Here is a 21,689-nt window from a genome sequence, read left to right as displayed (position 1 = left end):
ATCTGATACCGATAGGCATAGGCTCATATGATGCAACTTAATATTCTGAGAAAAGTTGTAAATATAACTAAATTTCAGCTAAAGTGTAACTATGGACTTGTGTTCTCATAATGTAAATAACTTTAGAATTTGGAAATAAATAAAGTGGCTCATTAGACAGTAAGCCATAATTTTTTTCGTACCACAATAGGCCAGGAAGCCCAATTACAGTGGTGAATTACAGCACGTAACATCCAAGCTTGTGAATTTCACAATACCTATATTTCTTTTGTCTTCTCATTAGGAATCGAACCCAGAACCTTCCGAGTGTGAGTCAAGCATCTTAGCTTTTACACCACAGAGGCCGCCTGTCAATATAAAATATTTAAAAAAAACTTACTGTTAATGTGAGAATATGGGAATCCTTGAGCATGATTTTAAAAATCGTAACATGAAAAAACAACACATACTCGTATATACCATAAACCAAAAGCAAAACAATAAAAGTGCTCTCTTGTAGAGTTAATAAATTATGATGTTTAACTTTTAGCTTTGTATTACATATACCCACAATAAATCTCTAAAAAGGTAAGGTAGGTAGTGAATATTATGAAATAAAAAAAGCAAGGTTTTTCAACACTCTTTTATTTTATATATCTTTTAATCACATATGTACATTATATAATTCAAAATACTTAAAATGATTCTGAAAATCAGCACCACTGTGTCTTGGTGGATCAACATATCGCCGGTAATACTGCGTAATGTTTTTTTTTATTTTCATAAAAATGTTTTACTGAAATAAATTCATTATTGGGAGTAAAAGACATTAGTTTTCAATTATTGCTATTTTAACTATAAAAAAATATAGTTTTTCTGATACTCCAGCGGTATTTTTGGTTGATTAAAATAGTAATATATTAACAGAGCGCTTTTTAGGTTCCCTTGGGAAAAATTCAATTTATAGTTACGTAGGATTGCAGTATCACCAACGATATATGTTTTAAAAATATTTTTATATACAAGTGACTTCTTCTGGAAGATAATATGATACATGCAAGTAGGTAAATAGGAAATATCTCACTAATCGACCATCAATGTAATGTATTTAACCAACACCAATCTACATAAGTACGCTTGCATCAAGTAAAAAAGATGGCCACCAGAGGAGGCCATACAAACGTTTTTTTTAATATAGGGGAAGGGAGATTTGATTTCCATGTTCTGTTTTATGTTGTAATATTAATTCATATTTATCATTTACAAACAAATTTGAAACATAAAATAAACTTTAAAAATTAAATGCTGTACACCGGACTCCTATTTGAGACGGTATATTTTCTTTATTGAATTATCAGTAATATTAGATATTCGTTTTTGGACTTTCCTGCATCCCTTGCGAGTACATACCACTCATGTGATGGAAACGATGTTGTACTAAATACGTATTTAATAACATACGCATAAATGGGTATGTTTATTGTCTGATAGAGAATAATATTTAAAGTAATAATAAAAAACAACTTATTTTTCTACTGACCGGTTTTAAAGCTACACAAGCTTCTTTATCGAGGTATAAATTACTGATGAATCTTATCCTATTTTTTTTTAACAGCTCCCATCTTCACAAAAAGACTTGACTTATTAGCTCCATGTGTTTAGATTTAATATTTAATAGACACTGTTAAATAAAATAAGATAATATTTATTAGTAATTTATACCTTGATAAAGAAGCTTGTGTAGCTTTGAAACCGGTCGGTAGAAAAAAGTGGTTAAAAACAAAGGCGATTTTTATTATTATAATGAATAACCACAAAGTTGGTGTTTCAAATATATTTTTAAAAAACAAATACATAATATTTTAAGTATTTTATGAAAATAAAATTAAGATACAATAAACAAAAATGAAATTTTATTATTTTCTTATGCCTGGAATGATTTTTATACAAGGAATCCTATCCATTAACATATTCACAGTTTAAAACGAGCATCTAGTGTATTTTAATACTTCATTTAATGTAGATAAACAAGTGTCATTTTTTTGTATAAATAAAAATCCTTAGTTGCAATGAGAGTTCAGTGATTTTTAATTTTTAAATATTTTTTAATATAGGTACTGTTAAAATAAGCCTAAAAAATAAAAATAAATATTTTTGTATATTGTATTATCAGCGCTATGATATTTTAAAGTGTATTCCTGAAATAACTATGCGTGTGACGTCAGAGGTTCTGTCAGTTCTTCTGATTGATTCGTTTGCGGTAAGCAAACCGGATATCCTTCACAGCTCTCATATCATTGGTTGGTTCATATGAACCAGTGACGTCGTTCAAAGTAGTGCATTTTTAGTAAAATATATTTTTTAATTTAATGCTCTAATTTTTAACACGCGCAAGAATTTTTTTTGTATCCAATTTCCCGTAGGGCTGCAGTTCCTTGTTGTATCAATCAGTTTTCAAAAAATTACTGGCCTTTCAGTTCCTTATTTTACTAGGATTTGCGGTACATGCTTGTATAGATTGATATTGATTTTATCTATTTACATAAATTAATTATAATGACAATACATTTATCTTGCATCCGCTAGATCAACAAATTGAGGGTGCGTTTAAGTAGCAATAGCAACTAATAACACATTGTTTAAGGTTAAAATATCAATCTATTAAGATTGTTGATTGTAGTAGAAATTTTTTAATAAGTTAGATTATGCAAATACATTTTATTTTTATACAAGTATTTCGGTAAAAATATTTCAGAATGCAAAAATTGCATCTTCAAAAAGCCATGAATATTACACCTTATTCCAGGTTTATTTATTATTTAAGGGTAGGTCCCAAAATTTACAGAATGGTGAGGAAGGGGATAAATAGAGATAGTTTTTTTTTCCTTTTCAATATCGTCGGGTCGCTGGCACAAGTTGGTACTATATTTTACTATTTGTTAGATATTTCATTTTTAATGTTAAAAGCCCACCCCAAATCAACAATTCAAATAAAACTGCAAGAAGTATAAAATAGAATTTTTTGTGTTTGCATGTGAAATATTTCTATTTACTTTTTTAATGACATCTAATTTTTCGAAAATTTGTAGTTACCAACTTGTGCCAGAAACCCGACGATATATTCTCTTCTAGCACAATATATACATTTTTCAGGTCTTTCAATCAATTTATTTATACCCTCAAAAAAAAATATTTTGTGTCAATTTTAAAAATAAGATAAAATTACTGAGTTGACTTTTTAAAGATTTGGGAATAAATAATCAGATCTGGGCTGAAGACAGGGTAGTTTAATATTTGGAAGCTACATTTGCAAAGAGCAGTCATTGCAACTTTGCTCTTGTGCACGCCGTGTTGCCCTGGAGAAACAACTCCTTTTCCCCTTCAGAGCTTCTTTTAACTGCTCCAGTAGATCAGTGTGGTATGTTTCAAATATATAACACCATTTTTTTATGGCAATTAACAGGATACCCTTTATATCCCAAAAACAGTAGTCATGACATTTCCGGCTAATTGCAATACCATGAACTTGTTGGGAGGTGGTGTCTTTTTTATGCCACTGCAAAGAATCTTGCTTCGATTCACTCATTATGATAAACCCATATTTCAGGTGTTACTTGGAAACTAATTGGTCATTTATGTCAATACTTGATATATATTAGTGGCGAGTCACACTATTTACTCATGTCTATTAGTACCGCCTACACCCTGACAGCCCTTCCATTCCGCAAATTACCCTTGTAGGTACATAAAATTTGACATTGTTAGTGAAAGGTATGTATTCTTACTTGAAATATCTGATTTTTAAGATAATCCCATAAAAATAATTCATAAAACAGAACTCTCCGAGTTGCCTTATTTTTTGGTATACCCTCATATTTTCAGCATATTGCACGAGTACCAAGCTAAAAAATGATATCTGAGATTTTACAGTTATTTTTACAGATATTGCATTTCTTATTCTAGTTTAAATAAACTTGTCCAATCTTAGAACCCGGAAAAAAATCCCAGTGGAACTCGCAGCAGAAATTCTATGCAAGAATACGGTGAAACGATCATACACCATGAGCGGAAAGTTTCTACAATATGTACTTCACCTCAACTTCTTTGATAACAGCCTATTTTGCATATAATGTGTGAAAAATCCAAGCAATTTTATTACAAAAAACAGTTCATGTCTCAGTTTATGCATACATATTATGATTTGGTGAGTTGAGTTAGATTAGTAAGTTAACAGAATATCACTGAATGTTACCTTGAAATTCTAAAAGTTAAAAAAAAAAACTAAACTTAGGCTGACCAATTCCATAGAAAAGGGTTGTATTTAGACATTTCTAACTCACAGATATGATTTGAGTATTTGAATTATATATTCCAGTAAAGTTAGCTTTATAATGATCATAAGAGAAAACAATATTTTTTGGATTTTTAATAGATTAGCTAGACTTTAAGGAAAAGAAGCTGCGCAGACGCATGTCTCTTGCCACGCGCAGGAAGGGCGGGTCTTTTCAGTAGTTTGCTAGCATTCGCAGTCGACAGTCCTGTGCCACGACGCTTAAAGCCCGCATTACACGATATTTCGTTGCAGTCACAAGAAAACTATTGAAGACACAAAGTAGCGATCTGAGAATGGGGTCATCTATGGATAATTTCATTATAACATTTCCCCGGGTCAGATGACAGTAGTGAAAATTTAAGAAGTGATTCGGATGCGATATTTGAGTAATGGCTAATATTTTTTTGTTATATTAAATGATTATTCAGTTGTTTTGACTAAGTGCATATAATATTATAATCCTTATTGAATATGTTATTTTTTGTGCGATGCTAAGTGTTAACGCTTTGTGGGTGTTTTCAAATTACTGATCATTTGAATTATTTTATTTATTTCCATTTGAATTTCATTAATTTGTTTTTTACGGTTGTTGAGTACCTACCTATTTGTAAATTATTAGTAATCTTCCTATTTCTTTTTCTCTGCACTTGTAAAAGGCATACAGTGCTGTTTATTCAAAATAATAAAAAATATATACAAAACTTGTTTTGTTACTATGCGTAATAATAAAAAAAGGTGGTATCAATTGTTCACCAAATCTGATATTTATTAAAAATATAAATATTTATTTGCAGTCAGTATGTTGAGAGTACGACATGTAATTACGGATGTAAAATTACATAATTTTACCAAAAGGCGCGGTAAAATACCCGTAATTTTCATAAATGAGAGTAATTTTACGGTGGAATATGGTGACATTCTTTTTATTTTTTTACAAATTTAATCTTACCTAGACGCAAAGTTTTAGCTTTATTCGAACAAATATGTTAGTTGAAGTGTAAACAATGTTTACTAACATTAAGATGACATCATTTTTATAAATTGCGAACTATAAATCTTTTTACTAGTTATTTGCTACTTTGTAAAAAGTTATTACCTTTTTACAATTACAGTGCAAGATTTTGATATTCTGTGAAAAATAACGGGGTAATTTTACCGCCTTACATCTCTACGTGTAATGCGGGCTTGCTATAGACACTCCCCACCCGCGCTCCCCTTCGTTCCGGATGACATTATGGAACGGTCTTTTGTTTGTGGTCTAGCTATAGCATTGATATTTGAAAGTTTCTAATAATAAATAGATTGTATGGTGTCGTTACTTGCTACGTACATGGTTGGTTATACACCAGAGTTTATATAATAAAACTTATAAAATAAAATGTTTCTTAATCGAAGATATGGAATAAGGACATGTTTTACAAGATGTCAATAAAGCTCATTAAATAAATACCAATATGAAGACCAAATAATTTTAGGAAATCCAGATGTCTATGTTTTCGAGTAACACCAAATCCACAAACTTGGATTTTCTAAAACAACCCAGATTTCAATATACAATTTTGAAATTATAATGTATTTTTTCATTGTCAAATAGTAAATTTTCGAATGTACATTGTTGTTTAGTAATGCATAACCAAAATACATCTGATATATTCTATTATAATTTATTACAGTATCATAAAAATGTATCTAATATATATATATATTATGTAATAAAGTGTATAAAAATAGTTTTATTGCATCTTTTCCACTAATATGTTACAAAATTTTACAAAAATGTTCGAAATTCAAACAGTTTTAATAACAGATCACCTCATTAAATAAATAAATAATACTTATATGTAAACATAGTTGTTACGAAACAAAATAAACAAACCATCACACCGTTTTCCGTAGGGATAGGCAGAATGGATAGAACTTCACGTCACTCTATCTTTACTTACAGACCTAGCTTCCTCTACATTTATTTTCAAGCATTTGTTGAACTTGGTCATCATGTTTTTCTCAATTTCTGCATTCATCAACACTCGCATCGTAAATCTTTTTAGCCACTCTTTCGCTCTACATGTCCAAACATCACACCTACCCTTACTTAATTTTGTCAATAATGCTCACCCCAGCCTTGCGTTCTGTATGGTTCTTGACATTTGTGCACATATCATAGATAGTTAATCACACACTCTGCTGAGAGATTGCATTTTGACAGCTGTAGCCTACTTTCATACATGATTTTCTTACGTATTTGATTATAGAAGAAATAACAACATTACCTAATAACATAGATATACTCAGATTCACAGAAATATATTATCATAAAACAATATATCTTGCTTTGTACATCAGAATATAAAATTCAGATTTTATATACAATACCTGGATTAAAAGTAATTTTTTCAACATATTATGTAAAATCAATGTACAACATAATACCACAAAATACATAAAATAACAAAGTGTAATACAAAAACAACTTAATCATAGTAATTACATAAATAGTCAAAATAATTAGTGTGAATTAATATAACATTGACTACTATGAATCCAATAAATTTGTGACTTCTTTAGGAAGGGGCCAAATAGACAATGTTTTATCTTTACAACCAGCAATGATCTGAAAAGAAAATTAAAAAACAGGAATTAAATGAGAGCAATGGTGATTTGAAATTATTATTAACTTACTTTTTTAATAATATTTTTAAATTTAGAATCCAATGCTCCCCAAAGATTGAGAATAATATTGCGATAGACAATATTACCTCTATTGAAGAAATTTAATTAAAAACACCCATTTTGTGGGTCATTATTGAATTTAAAAGAAAACTATGTATTTTATGAACTACTTTAATAATATTTTTAGAAATACAATTTTATTTGTAACTTTGCTGTAGTTATTTATATATTTATTAACAGCCGTAGCCAATTTGTACAAATTGTATAACATAGTAAAAAAGTAATCAAATATAAGGTACATATTAAGTATATAATCTTACATACTTTAATATTCAGCACTAACTTTTTACATAATAGATTTTAAATATTTATAAGTGGAGAAATATTTCAGTCTGATGATATCGGTCACGGTGAAACCTGGCCCCTGGTGAAAATTATAAATAAAACTAAATACGTATTTTTATTATTATAATTAAAATGAAATTCCACCGATTAATGTCAGTAGAAAAACTCGAAAATAAATAAAAACTTACAGCTCACATTACCCATGTTTTGAAATCAATAGAGATATTATTTCAATGCCGACAGATTTCTTAACAGAAATGCAGTGATCAGGAATATGGTAGCATAGACATTTACAGATCTTATTTCTTGTATTTTTGAGTAAAAGAGCTGATAGTAAATCTGAAAAGTTTTATTTTTTAGGCATAAATAAACAGCTCACCTTATTATTAACAATAGCCATTGCCAAAAGCATTTTCCCAGGACCGGGAATCCGGGCGACCGGGTTTTCACAATTGCTTTTCTTAAAGACGTATATCATTCCATCATAGCATCCAGAAAATAGAAGACCCTTATACATCTGTAGGCAAACAGCTCCTCGTCCACCCTTGTGTAACTCAACAAGATCGCCGGTCTGCAAAATTAAATAACAAAACACTTCATATCATATCATTTCAATCATATTTTTTTAAATCTTGCCCTCCGTTCAAAATTATTTATTGCAATAATTTGTAGAATTAAATAATTTTTAAAAAAAAGTGCTTTGCCTTCTACTCATTCAAAAAGACCAAACAACGACATATTTTAAAAATAAAATTAAATCTTAAGGTAAATTTTTAAAAATTTTACTTTCTTGATAGTGTGATGATACCTTTAACGTACTTAACGATAAAAATCTATTTTACATACTTTTTTATATACTTGTCATATTTTGTTTGATATAAATCTATAATGCAAACATTATTTAGTCTGAATGATAATAAAAAAAAAAACATATTGAGAGATAATGCTATTACTATTATATAGTTTGTTGGAACTTATCTAGCGCAGTATTGAGTTTGAAATAAATAAATTTATTTATTACATGCCCATTTTCAATGTGTTTTTGGCTCGATGGCTACTTTCAGGTAAAAATCCTGGAAAAGGAAAACGATTGGGGATAAGTTGACGAGAAATATTCCTTTTGAAAGTGGTTTAACACTGCAATATTTCGTTGTCCCTGGACTGGAACCTGAAGCATAGGACTGGTCACGTTACCTCATGTAACAGATGATTGAGACACACTGTGTTTGGTTTACTAATGCAGTGACATGAATAGGCGTATGATGATGATCTGTGTGCAAAACATACCACAAAATCGAAAACTTGCACATCTGGCCCGCTAGTTCCACAATACACCTTTCCCGAGTCAAAGAGCAAACTGTATACGGTGTTGTTTGGTCCGTGGAAACTCCGCAGTAGTAGTCCTGTACTGGCATCCTTGACTGTGACTTCTTGAGAACGTGAAGCGATTAGCAGCACTTTTCTGGGACCTTCTTTTATAGCGTGTAAAGCTAAAATAGCATTATCCGAAAACTTTATGGTCTTTTCCGGAAACAATGATCCTTTCTGTAATAGAAAATGAGAAAAATGACATTGAGTACTGTTTTATGTCTGTGCGTTTTTACTTCTGACAGGATGATGAAATCCGATGAGAATGCAAATCTGGAACAGTTGTTATCAAAAATATCAAAAAACGGTTACTAAGATGATTTGGTTATGTGGAATGAATAGATGACCAGAGGAATTTAAACAAAGATGTATATATATGTATATATATATGTATATATATATGTATATATATATGTATATATATATGTATATAGATATGGCTAAAGTGAATGATAATATAGGATATTATTGTTATCAAAAACCTTTTTCGCTTTGTGGTATGACATTTAACACTTATATGTTTTTAAATTTGTATAAACCACTTTAATTTTGAGTTTAGTAACCACGAAACTGGTCGAAGTGTAACTCAAAATTAAAGTGGTTTATACAAATTTATAAACATATAAGTGATAATATAGGAGTCTATTACTGTAATGGTATATATTATGTAGATCAACTGATGAATGAAATGACTTGCCTAGAGTCTGTATTAAATGTTGCAACAAGACTTATTTTTGGAATCTATAAGGTCAAATATCACATGTCTCTAACATCAACTACTTTGGGAATTACATTGGCAATGCTTTCCAGAGGGTGGAATGCAAATTCTGTTGGCTTGTGTACAAGTGACTGCACAATGCTGCTCCAGAATATCTTAAAGAACTATGCATTCCAGGTGAACAAGCTGACCGACATTTTACTCTTAGACCAGCCACATCTACAGCGATAGGAAAAGTCATTATACCTGTGCGCAACCAGCGCAATAGATTTGGTGAATGCGCATTTGCTCTGCACAGTGAAGTGCACAACTGTGAGAGTGAAAGTAATTAAAAAAAAAAACTTAAAACTCACCCATTCCCTAAATCATTTAAAGAAATCCTTAGCGTGCAATAGCAAAATAAATTGTTTTTCTGAAAAGTTTAACATAAAATTGAAGTCAAATTAAATTGAACACTGCATAGAATCTCTTTTACAAAGCGCCCGTGAGATATTATCTAAGAAAATTCTAAGAAATTCTACCATATAAAACAAAAACATATATCATTTTAATATACCAATGTGGAGATAACTTACATAATGCGAATAATATAATAATTTTAAAAAAAAGATAAGATAAATAATAATAATAATAATAAAAGAGCCAAGAAAGACTTGGCATGCTGAAACAAAAAATTTAATCTGTCATGTCAAAAGTCAACACAATTGAAGGACATACGAGTTGTATTCAGAAAATAACATTAATTTTTTAATTTCGCGGGCTTGGAGAGTCTGATTGTTACTATGTTGGTATACATGCCCCTGAAGTATGCTAAAATTTTCAGCTGTATTCATTGTTTACTTTGTCTATGGCAGATGCTAAGGTTAGATGTATTCGGCGTGCTCGGTGATTTTCGTCTTGGCAATCCAGATTGCCTCCACTGGGACGATTGGGCCTTAGTTTCAACGGCATATCCGTAAATTTATGTTTCGTCACCTGTTTTAGGACGTTTCAGAAATTCTGCATCGTCGCTGACTTCATTTAGTGACGCCTGAGCAACTTCCATTCGCCGCTGCTTTTGTACGAAATTAAAAATTTTGGAACAAATTTTGCTGCCACGCGTTTCATATCCAAACCATTCGAAAAATTTCATAGCATGAGCCAATTGATATGCCAACATCATCAGCGACTCTGATTGTTATTCGACGATCGTTCATAACAATTTCATTAACTTTTTCCATGTTTTCATCGGTTGTTGATGTGCTGGGGTGTCCAGGCCATTCGTCATCTTCAACGTCTTCACGGCCATATTGGAAACGCTTATATCACTCATAAACTCTTGCTTTACTCATAGCAGAATCACCATAGGTCTTTTTTAACATTTCATACACTGTGTTACACTTTATGTCATTTTATTTAATTTTTTACACAAAATTTGATACAAATTCTTTGATCCACTTTATTAAACAAACGAAAATCGCCGAGCTCATAAAAACACGTCTAACCTTAGCGGCTACCACAGACAAAGTAAACAATGAATACAGCTGAAAGTTTTAGCATACTTCAGAGGCGTGTATACCGACAACAAAAAAAAATGACAATCGTACTCTCCAAACCCGCGAAATTTAAAAATTCCCATTATTTTCTGAACACACCTCATATATAAGATGAATGAAAGTGAAAGCAGCTAGGACAGACCCACGTGGAATTACATCTTCTCGGCTCATCCCTATAATAGTAGTGGCATTTGAAGCTAAAATTTGAGTATTTTTTTTTACGTGTAAAGGTGAATTGGATAATTTATTTATTTATTAATGAAATAATCCATGTAGAATTACCTCAATATCGAATTTAACAACAAATCCACTTTGTGTACCTATGTACAGGGTTTTCCACTCTTGAAACATGCTTTGTATTGGACCTCCGACATCAACATCTTCAAATATTTTCTCACCAGTCTGAAAAACACAACTAAATGTAATCTGGATCCCAATTGAACAGTACATCATTTTATTATCATATGCAAAACTTTTGACTCAGCTATTTAAGTGTTTACTCTGTTTCCTACTAAATCAAAACTTTATAAAATGGTGAGTGTCTATAGCAGACGTGGGCAAAAGCGGTAACGAGCTCTCGTGAGCAACATGCAGTTCTTCGTTGGGTTGTGCGGCTTTCAATATCTCTTGATAAAAATATAGCAAATATAATAAGTCAATATATTAAAAAGAAATAACTTTTTTTTTATGTACCACTTTTTCATGCATCACTTTAAACTAATTAAAGTGATACATACAAAAAACAGAGTTATTTCATTTTAATATATTGAATATTACTGTTCCACAATGTTAGTACTTCAAACATTAAAAATACATATTATAAGTATTTGTATTTTTGCGAGTTTTTCTTTCTAAATGTTGTAAGTATATTTCAATTATGTACAATAGATGTTTTGGGTACTGATTTATCTTTATTTATTTAATTTTTATTGAATAAATTTTCGACTAACATTTTGTGTTAACTTTTATATATACTTATATGTGTATTTTTTATACTTTACATAGTAATTAAGATTTGTATGGAATATGTAAATACATCATAATTTGTGGATTTAATACCACATGGGGCTCTTTATATACATATATGAAAATCCAGAATGTGGCTCTCGTTGACATTATGTATGACCCACCCCTGGTCTATACAATATATTAAATCACGAAAAATCTTGAGGGCAAGGAATTGAAATAAAAATAAATTATCTAACCTTCTAGTCCTATTTAAAATTCTCAACTCACTCTTTGATGCGCCTGAACTACTGAGCTCAATAAAATTAAATATCCCAACTAGAAACCTCAGACAAAACTTACTTTTTCATACCGATAACCATAGAACTAACTATTGTTTTCATTTCCCTATGCCCAGAATTCTTAGGTCTGCCAACAATTTATCTTTTCATGATAATGTAATATAAATCATTATTAAAATTGAAAATCACAGAATTCTACAAAATTCAAGTACACATTATAAACAAAGTTAAAACTGGGCAATTTTCTCTGTAAACATAGGTAATGTTTAAATATCACAAAAAATAGTAACAGGAAACACGTATTACCTTGAAATTGAAGCACCGTAAAAAGGAATCGTGAGATCCAGTATAAACTTGTGATGGTGTTCTGTTTGGTTTGATTGCTAGACATGTGACAGCGAGTTTGGAAACAGAGATGGTTTGGAGAATTTTTTTTTTAGATCCGCAATAATAATATACATTTCCATCCAATGATGCTGCTAAGAAGTTTTCACCGACACACTGCAAATATATTTAGTTTTATATTACGCAAATAACAAACAATAATTACTGTTTTGCTGTATGCATATTATAAGACACATTAATTGAATGAAAATAGTTTATAGATTTACCTTTAATGCGATTATTGAATCACTGTGACTTGTGAAATTGATTGCCTCACTTACAGCACTCTCGTTTACTTTTGGAACAACATGACTTTTGACTAGAGTGGACATATCGGAGTCTATACTGTCTAATAAATCTTTCCCCGAAAATATTTCTCGGTCTTCCAGAAGAGAAACATTTTCAAATAGTTTGGAATCCCACTGATCAATTATACTAAATGAATCGTTTACTTCGATATTTCCAATAATACTAGGAACATCGGGATCACAAAAATCATCAAACTGAACTGCATCTAGTTGTTCCAAAGATATACAATCGTCGTCGTTACTATAGCCTTTTGTATTAAATAATGTTTCATCGTTTATAATAGTAGAGTGAAAATTTTCATGGATCATGGAAGACGTGCATACTTTGGTAGTCATGTTACAAGAGTCAGGTGGCAGCTTCTTATCCGCAGTGCCTGAAACAAGTTTATCGGCATCCAAACGTTCTAAATACACCCGACAATCCACCAAATCATATTTTAGATTTTCATTTGAGGAACCATCAGCAGTTAATACTTGATCAGAGACATGATTTGAAATATTTTCCAATTCTACCGAGTCAATTGAGGCTTGAGGTGATTTGATACTCTTTTGAGGATTGCTTATTTCAAAATCGCATTCTTCGTCGGTATCGTTTAGTTGAGATATTAAATTAAATAATGGGCTAGATTTAGTCCGAGTCTGAGAAGTACCACTTGTGGTTCGTCTCTTTCTAATTTTGATTGCGGGGATTGTAGGAGGTAATTTAGTTTTAATATCTTTTATTGCTACTTTATCACAGTCACTTTTATCTAATTTACAGTTATTATTACCACTTCTCAAGGTTTTCTCTTTTCTACCAGAGTCTGATTTCTTCCTGTACTTATTAACACTAGCGCAATCCGTACTACCGGGCTGGTCGCTCACGTCACTTTCACTTTTGATCACAACTTCTTCAGAAACAACTAAGCTGCAGTCCGGAGTGACGGGACATCCCGCCGAGTCTACATACTTGCTATCACTATTAACATCTAAACTGACATAAGTATTGTACTCCACTGATTGGTCACAATTATAACTAGTCAACTTTCCCTTGGTCACATCCACTTTCCCATTGTTAATATCTTTACCCGGAATAATGTTACTATAACTACACGCATTATTCTCGGCTTCATCTTTCTTCGCACTGTGTTTACTAGTAAGTCCGTCACTTTTAGCTACTTCTGTTCTAGTTTTTGATTTTGAAACGCTGACTGCGGAAGTTTTATTTCTATGTTCATTATTATCGTGTTTATGCTTGCTATTTGTTTCTTTAGATTTATGATGTTCAGTTTGGGGTGCACTTCTCTTGTGATGGTTTTGATAATTTTCCGCAGGAGGTAATTTTTCTCTCGAAGAGCGTAATTTTGGTATTTTCAAATTTTCCAAGGAATTGGTCTTCAGTCCTATCATTTCGTAAGGTTTGCTAGGATTTTTTTTCTGAAATTCATTTTTGTATTTGTGAAACCGTAACTTATCCGTGTGTTTATTTTTTGTTAAATTATCATTAGAGGTACTATTGGGTTCCGCACTCGATGGCATATCTAATCTGCCGTATAATTTGAGTTTCTCTTGCATTAACAGGTAAATATCATTATCTATTTGTCTCATTCTTTCTAAAACATCCTCTTTTGAATGAAGATCAATGGTTTTGAGTTTATCCATAGGTTTACTTATTCTAGATGACTTTAGAGATTCTCTGTCGATGGATTCTGTGATTCTTTCTCTCTTTATGGGTTCCTCAGTTTGAGTTTCTCTATTAGTAAAGTTTGAAACACTGTTTAATTCTGAAGAATTAGCGGAAGTAAGAAGCGCATCTAATTTGAGTGTTTGACAAGATCGATCTCTAGAATTTAATTTAAAGCATTGGGTACCTTTTGATTTTGAAGAAATCAATGATTCATAAACTTGAGTTGATGTATCGGAATTTTTAATGTGATATTGGGAACCTTGAGACTTGGTGACCACTTTATTGCATACAGTTTGGCTGCTTGTTGTGGTACTTGTACCTACACTGCGAGAGATTTTATTCTGGTCGATGAAAGTATCACCTTTGTCATTAGATTTTGGTGAATCCAATATTTTACTATCAGAACTTGCGGGTTCACAGTTTGGGAACATATCTTTTCTAACACTTATGATACTATGATCTGATAAATCTGGTTTCTTATTGCTTTGATCAAGAAAGGAATTACTCTTTTTTCTCTTGCGTAATTTGTTCGCTTTTTCCTTTAGGAGCAAGTTAATGGAGTTTTCATTCATGTTAGAGTGAATTTCAGAATCAGCAGAAGTTACGGAGGATGGCGAACGGGCATCAGTAAAGTTACTGCTATCTAACGTCTTATTAATCTGATTACTGCAATTTTTATTCGATGAAACATTTGCATTTCCAGTGGCATTTTGTGGAGACCGGGAATGTTGAGATGAATCAATTAAATCTGTAGGCTTTCCTTCCACGGATTCCCGAGTAACTGTCTTTTGATCTATATTGTTAAGTTGATCTTGCGAGCGTAAACTGGATATATTATTGTCTGATTTATTTACATGTTCGGTAATTCTATCGACAGGTCCTTTATAAGGATTATAATGACTTTTTTCTTTAGTAATTTGGTCAACTGCAGATGGAACCAACTTTGTATCCGTGTTAATTTTAGGGAAAGACTTTGAACTTCTAAATTCTTCATTTCTACGAGTATTAATATTCTTACAATTAACATCATCAGTTATCATGCGTCTGTTTGAATTACTATACAAATTAGAGCAGTATTTGGTGTTATCCTCTTCAGAGCAAAAAGCGGTAGGATCAACTTTAAATTCCAAAGGATTGTCATCCCAAGAAGGACGATAATCTATGTCAGATGTATCACCATAATTTTCAGAGTGTTGCGTGTCATTACTATAGGCGGAGTTTCTATTTGACTCGTTAAATCGCACATTTGGATTTATAAAAGCATCCAAGTCAGCCGCAACACAAGTGTTAATACTGTCATAAGAGTAAGAATTATTCTTGAAGTTGCCTTCTCTAGATTGCATGTCATTTAAGTAATTAGAGTAATTTGAAGATATATCTTCAGCAACAGAATCTTGCATGGCACTGGCTAGACTCCTTACAGACATCTCTTCGTTCAGGGTTCCCATGAGATCTTCCTGCAATACCTTGCTGAGCTCGGCGATGACTTGAGGCTCCATGTTAGACAATTCCACAGAGGCATCCGTGTCCAGCATACTGCCTAAGTGGCCCATGAAGGCATCCTGTACTATCTGTTTACCCTGTAGAGAATCCGCATTCGTTTCGTGTAAGCGAAGTGACTTCTCTGCTACATTTCGAAGTTGATTGCTTATAGAACTTCTCGTTTCTTTAATCAAACTGTTTAATGCAAAGTCATACTTGTTGGAAGATATAGGCTGGCTCAGCATTTTTCTCAATGTCTCTTTGTCCATTTTAAATAACTGTTTAAGAATTTTCCTTCGCATAACTTCCGATTTTCTCTGATATATGTTAGTGGGAGAGTGTTGAGGATTTGTCGCTTTGGTGACTTTTGCAGTATTTAATTCTTTTGAATCCGATTTTTTAGTGGAAATCTGTTTTTTAGGCAATTTAGCGTGCTCTATCCTTCTTCTTTCCGAGGCTTTGGTGGCGACATTGTCATCCGAATACTCTAAAGAGGGATCCCCAACAAATTCTGTGTTAGTTTCGCTGACTTTACGTTCTCTCAGCTTTTGTTTTACGGTGTTGATTGTCTCATTAATATTATCACAGGGTAATCCGAAAGACTGGTTGGATTTGGGTTTGTCTTTTTCGTCCTGATACTCTGGGGGAGTTTGTAAGAGTCCCGGAGGCTGCCCGGGAACGGGGGGCCAGAAGTAGGAGCCGGGGACGGGCCCCGAAGGGGGCTGCATGGGCGGCCGCACGCCGTGCGAACTGAACTGCTGCGGAGTCTGCTGTTGGGTATTCCACACGGGCACTCTGGGCCGAAACCCGCCATCGGGACGCCAATGCCGAGGATTGGGTACCCTGTAAATGAACTAAGATGGTAAGACAAAATTGCGCTATTACGAATACGTTTAGCATTAGGATTTGAACATACATAGATGTTTTAAGACAACATACATAGATATTTGTAAATAGAGCCGCTGTAGATAACCTACGATTATTTTAACAGTACAATATTCCGTAAACGTACCTCGTATTATACCCATGGAAGTTAGCACGGCGATTTCCCCGAGAAAAACGAGGATTGTGGTTAACCCAATTTTCTGGCCCCGTATCCCAATGGTTTTCATATGTCCCACGACGCATTTTACTTAATTGAAGCGATGACAATTTGTTCTCCTTGAGGAAAAGCGTTTACTCATTTCAAAAGGCTTTAAAACAACGGGAAAATAAATATACATTAAGAAGAAACTTTCAGTAAACTATACAGGAGCACAGCAATTTACGCTATATGTATATATATTATCATTTATTTTACTCCACGAAATGAATATTTTGACAAAAGTTTTTCTATGCTTTTAATTTGGATCAAAGATAACCACAGATTGAACATGGAAACCATTGAATAAAAAATCTTTGGAAAGAGCACAATAATTATTATTTGTAAATGAAATACAAACGAATATTCAAATATCAAATATTATTGACTGTTTTGTTTAATCTGACACTTGGCCGAATGTCAAATATCACCAATGACGGGTTCCGGTCAAAGTCAGAGATAATGTAGAACTATTATGGTCAAAGTTTAATAAGCGGAAAACAAATAATGTGTTGTAAGGAGTGTAAAAAATTGCGTTTTTACATATAAACATACGAGCAATACATTTGTGTCCAAAATATTTAGGATAAAAACTTTTTTCCTGTAAAATAAGCTGGTATTTTATAATACATCATAAAGTCAACCTTTGCCTCTATTGGAAAATAACGCGGGGATATTTGAAAATGTTTCAATATGAATTAATAATATAAGGCCATAGAATTAAGAATAGTCCAGAAACCGCATACGTACATCAAACAGAAGGCGACTAAACTACTCATAAATGAGTAGGTTTACGTTTTGACCCATTAGTTTCTTTGTAGACGTTGCTCAGTACGCAACTCCTGATTTGGATTCAACTATGCCGTGTTATGTCCTTTAAAAGTTTAGAAATACTGCTAGGATCTTAAAGAAAAAGGAAGGCATCACATTTCATGCGTAATTAGCAAAGGAATGTTTAAGTAGCAAATGCATTACTTAAAAATTTATTTATTTTTCCATCTGTCAGATTGTCGAAGAAACAAAATGAACATTTCGTTAGTGTTGCCTGGGTAGTAAATTTGTTTACCCTCCTTTGCTCGTCTAATGAGAAAACTTATAAAAATTGGATCTCGGATTAAACAACTCTGTGGTGGACATATGACCGACATTATCTTTAAAACATCAAATTTCATTTAATATCATATAAAAATATCCGTTTTAAGTAAAATAAAATTTGCTTTATATTTTAAGTTTCAAGTTCATTAATTCAATTACTCTTATTAAATGACCCTTTACTTATCTACTCTGTTGTGTCAATCAATGTTTCCGCGTGCTTAATAAAATTTTAGAGAAATTAACAGATTGCTTTTTTTTACCATACATTTTTGTTTTGCTTATTTTTTTTCCCATCAAGCAACATTACGTGGTTACAAAACGAATGCGCGTGGCGAAAGTAAGGCATAGTGGGGGATTATTAGACACAGTCCGATGTATTCGAATGATTCTATGCTCCTTCTGGACTATTCTTGATTCTATGTATAAAGCCTTCCAATACGTTACGTTGAGTTCTAGGATTTCTTGAAGAATAAAGCACTTCAATACAAATAACCTTCTCGGTGTTTTCAAAAAGAACCACATTTTAATTACTACCGTTAAAAATAAATCCATTTAAATAATATTTACCTGAACAATTTTACTAAGCACAATAATATTTTCGGTCAATTGTCAAAGTCAGTTAGGATTAAATTATTCAATATAATACCTTCATCTAGAATTTCAAAAACCTTTCTTTTGAATGATCACAATGAATATTGACCTATGTTTTGGACCCGCTAGGAAAAACATATTTTTAAAATTAATAATAACGAGGGATCCTCGGTCAGTGTCGAAGATCAGCACCGTCAACAGGTACACTTTAGCCAGCCCCACTCGTAATAAACGTGGTGGAAATTCAACTGATCCACGAGGGTCATATGAGGCCACCTTTCAGGCGCGAAGGTTCCTCCACAGACATCCATCGTCTTCGAAGGAACGCCAATTTCCTGCACCGCCAGTGCGTGTGCCTAACCACGGCCACCCAGTCTTCCAACTGGCTGTCATCACCACTAGAACCGAATCTAGAGTGCCGCCCAAGGTTCTATTCATGGTAGATCTCCACCCAGGACATCGCCCAGCTTGTACTGTTCGAGCACAGCATCCGGACCATCATTCGTTAACTCTCCGCAAAGTGAACCCCACTGGTAACGTCTTGTGTTAGAAATATCCATAAGAGAGGAGTGACTATTGAAAACTGTTTTAGTGTAAGGACTTAGTTCTTTAAGTAATTTCTTTGTCATATTTGTGATTAATCTCAAATTATTTCTCATGTTTTAGATTAATAAACATAGGTACATGAAACATTCAAGCTCTTTAAATTATCTTCCAAATTATACGTATTCAGGATAGATTGAAATTTTGCAATTTTATTTTGGGCAGAAAATTGATTTAAGTTCAATTAGAATTATATTATCCCCATATAGCAGTGAAACTTGGAACAAACTTGATTAAAGATTGATAAAAAAGGTTGATACGGAAAATTTGACGATACAAGTTTTTATCAAAAGTTGCTGGAATATTGTTATGTCAAATTTGACGAGACAAGTTTTTGACAAAACTAGCTGGAATCTTGCCATATCAAAAATGGTATTTCAGAATCCAAAAGTCATACAATGATGATAAACACATTGCCATATACATAAAAATACGGAGATAATTCCTTTTTAATTAAAAAAAAATTTAAACTGTTTCAGTTCAATTAAATCCCAGGACTTTTTAACAGGACCGATTTTTTTTTTGGCATTACAACAGGCCGTGAGGCCGAATTAAAGTGGTGAATAACAGCACGGTATACCCAGCTTTAAGAAAAATCACATTAATTTTTTTGTGTTCTCACTGGGAATCGAACCCAGAACCTTCCATGTATGAGTCAAATGTCTTAACCACTACACCACGGAGGCCACCAAATTAAATTATTGCACAACAAATACTAAAATAGTGGTTAATTCCGAACAACATTCAGATTGGCAACTCTGCTACAGTCAGAAAAATAACATACTATGTGGTCAGTATTCGGCGCTGTCAGATTTAACCGTTTTATTCTGTGAAATTTGTATTAATTACGGATTTATAGTTGGGTGATTTGCGGGTGATTTTTAAAACTTTTATTATTGTTATAGTGTTAATATTCAGTTTAAAAGATAAACTATTGAAATGACATCGAGGAAAAAACAATAAAAAATTGTTTTCCGACAGTACCGTCTTGTCAAGAGTTCTTTTAAAGTAAATTTGATAATATTTTACCACCATTAATGATATTGATATCTCATCCATTGCATAGTGCTTACAATAGTTTAAACTGATTCATTATTCAATATCAAAAACATTAAACTATTAGGTATGTCATTGCATCAAAACATAATTGATTTAATTTTTGTTTTATTTCAATCCATCATACTTCCAATACTGAGAGAAAGGAGGACCAGAAGAATTCAATAAAAATCCTGTATATGGTAACATGGATAATAAATACTATCAATGATATTCCGATTGCATATGAACATTGGATTTTCAAGTCAAAAAGACACGTCAATGGAAAATAATGTACTGGTTTTGGTAGAAAATATCCTCGCAGATGCAATATTTTCTTTAATTATTATGAAAAACAAACAGCAATCAACAAAGAATATTGGTCAAATAAAAAATCTGAAAAGTATGGTATGTAATTTAGTTTTATAACTGTGCATGCTCAAAACTGATATGTTATGTTATAAATATTTGTGTCATTTTTTATGTTAACATTTAAAAAATGTATCCAAAGTAAAACTGCTCCTTTTATTTTCAGAAACCTACGGGAAAGCACGACACGAAAAATGTGGGGGAGCATTTTTAAAAAGCTGAAGAAATTTCCAATTTAGACTGACAATGAAATGAGGAAAAGAAAATGTTCTAAATTTTTTTGCAACAAAGAAAGAAAACATTTTCGAAAAGGAAATATGGAAGTCTAGGCACTTACAGGGCTTATGATCTGTCATTGACTGGTTTTAGTTGACACTTTACACACTGTGTAACATTCACCATTCTGCCTATGTTTAAACATCCACATTCAACTCTTCCATCTGTTAACTTTTGTGAAGTATAAGAACTGAAACCTTAATCATGTGGGTGAGATTCATTCGGATGAACCATTTCAGCTAAGAGGCAACGCCAGAAAGCTATTTTTCTATTTTTATGCTTCTTTTACCAGTTAATTTAATCAACAACGTTTTGGGTATGTTCAAATTTTTGTAAACAGGCTGGATTTCCTCCCTCGGGAGTTTATTAAGAAACAAATTTGTTGCGGCAGAGAGGGAAAACATTTTTGAGAGAGAAAGGAATATGGAAGTCTTGGCATTTACAGAGCTTACGACCTGTCATCGACTGGTTTAAGAGGTCACTTTACGCACAGTGTAATTTTAACCATACTGCCTATGTTTAAACATCCACATTTCATTAACTCTTCCATCAGCTGACTTATGTGCAGTAAAAGAGCTGAAACCTTTATTATGTTGGTGAAAAT

The 21,689-nt window shown here is 32.3% G+C and overlaps 1 protein-coding gene across 2 annotated transcripts; it reads right to left on the bottom strand.

Moving 5' to 3' along the window:
* Nucleotides 1–6,320: 6,320 nt before the first annotated feature.
* LOC148271425 (uncharacterized) lies at nt 6,321–17,531 on the bottom strand. 2 transcript variants are annotated; one of them, XM_088241407.1, is made up of 8 exons: nt 17,048–17,531; nt 13,658–16,878; nt 12,807–13,261; nt 12,502–12,696; nt 11,231–11,350; nt 8,615–8,872; nt 7,707–7,898; nt 6,321–6,923 (listed from the first exon to the last, which is right to left on the bottom strand). In XM_088241407.1, the coding sequence occupies exons 1-8, from the start codon at nt 17,161–17,163 to the stop codon at nt 6,846–6,848; spliced, it is 4,635 nt and encodes a 1,544-aa protein (XP_088097533.1). In that variant the 5' UTR covers nt 17,164–17,531; the 3' UTR covers nt 6,321–6,845. The 2 variants fall into 2 exon arrangements, with proteins under 2 accessions (XP_088097533.1, XP_088097532.1); XM_088241406.1 differs by having other exon boundaries at nt 12,807–16,878.
* Between the last annotated feature and the right edge of the window lie 4,158 nt (nt 17,532–21,689).

Source organism: Micrasema longulum, unplaced genomic scaffold, assembly GCF_059751315.1.
Source record: "Micrasema longulum isolate JH-2025_06_02 unplaced genomic scaffold, ASM5975131v1 h1tg002881l, whole genome shotgun sequence".
Classification (NCBI taxonomy): Eukaryota; Metazoa; Arthropoda; class Insecta; order Trichoptera; family Brachycentridae; genus Micrasema; species Micrasema longulum.
The sequence above is the reverse complement of the archived record's forward strand: the minus strand, read 5'-3'. Positions and strand labels throughout refer to the sequence as shown.

Coding starts and splice junctions, on each gene's coding strand:
- LOC148271425 (XM_088241406.1), bottom strand. CDS start 17,163: ATGCGTCGTGGGACATATGAAAACCATTGGGATACGGGGCCAGAAAAT. Junction 8,873..11,230: donor TTGTTAAATTCGATATTGAG/GTAATTCTACAT, acceptor TTTCTATTACAG/AAAGGATCATTGTTTCCGGA. Junction 6,924..7,706: donor TGGCTATTGTTAATAATAAG/GTGAGCTGTTTA, acceptor TTTTCTTTTCAG/ATCATTGCTGGTTGTAAAGA.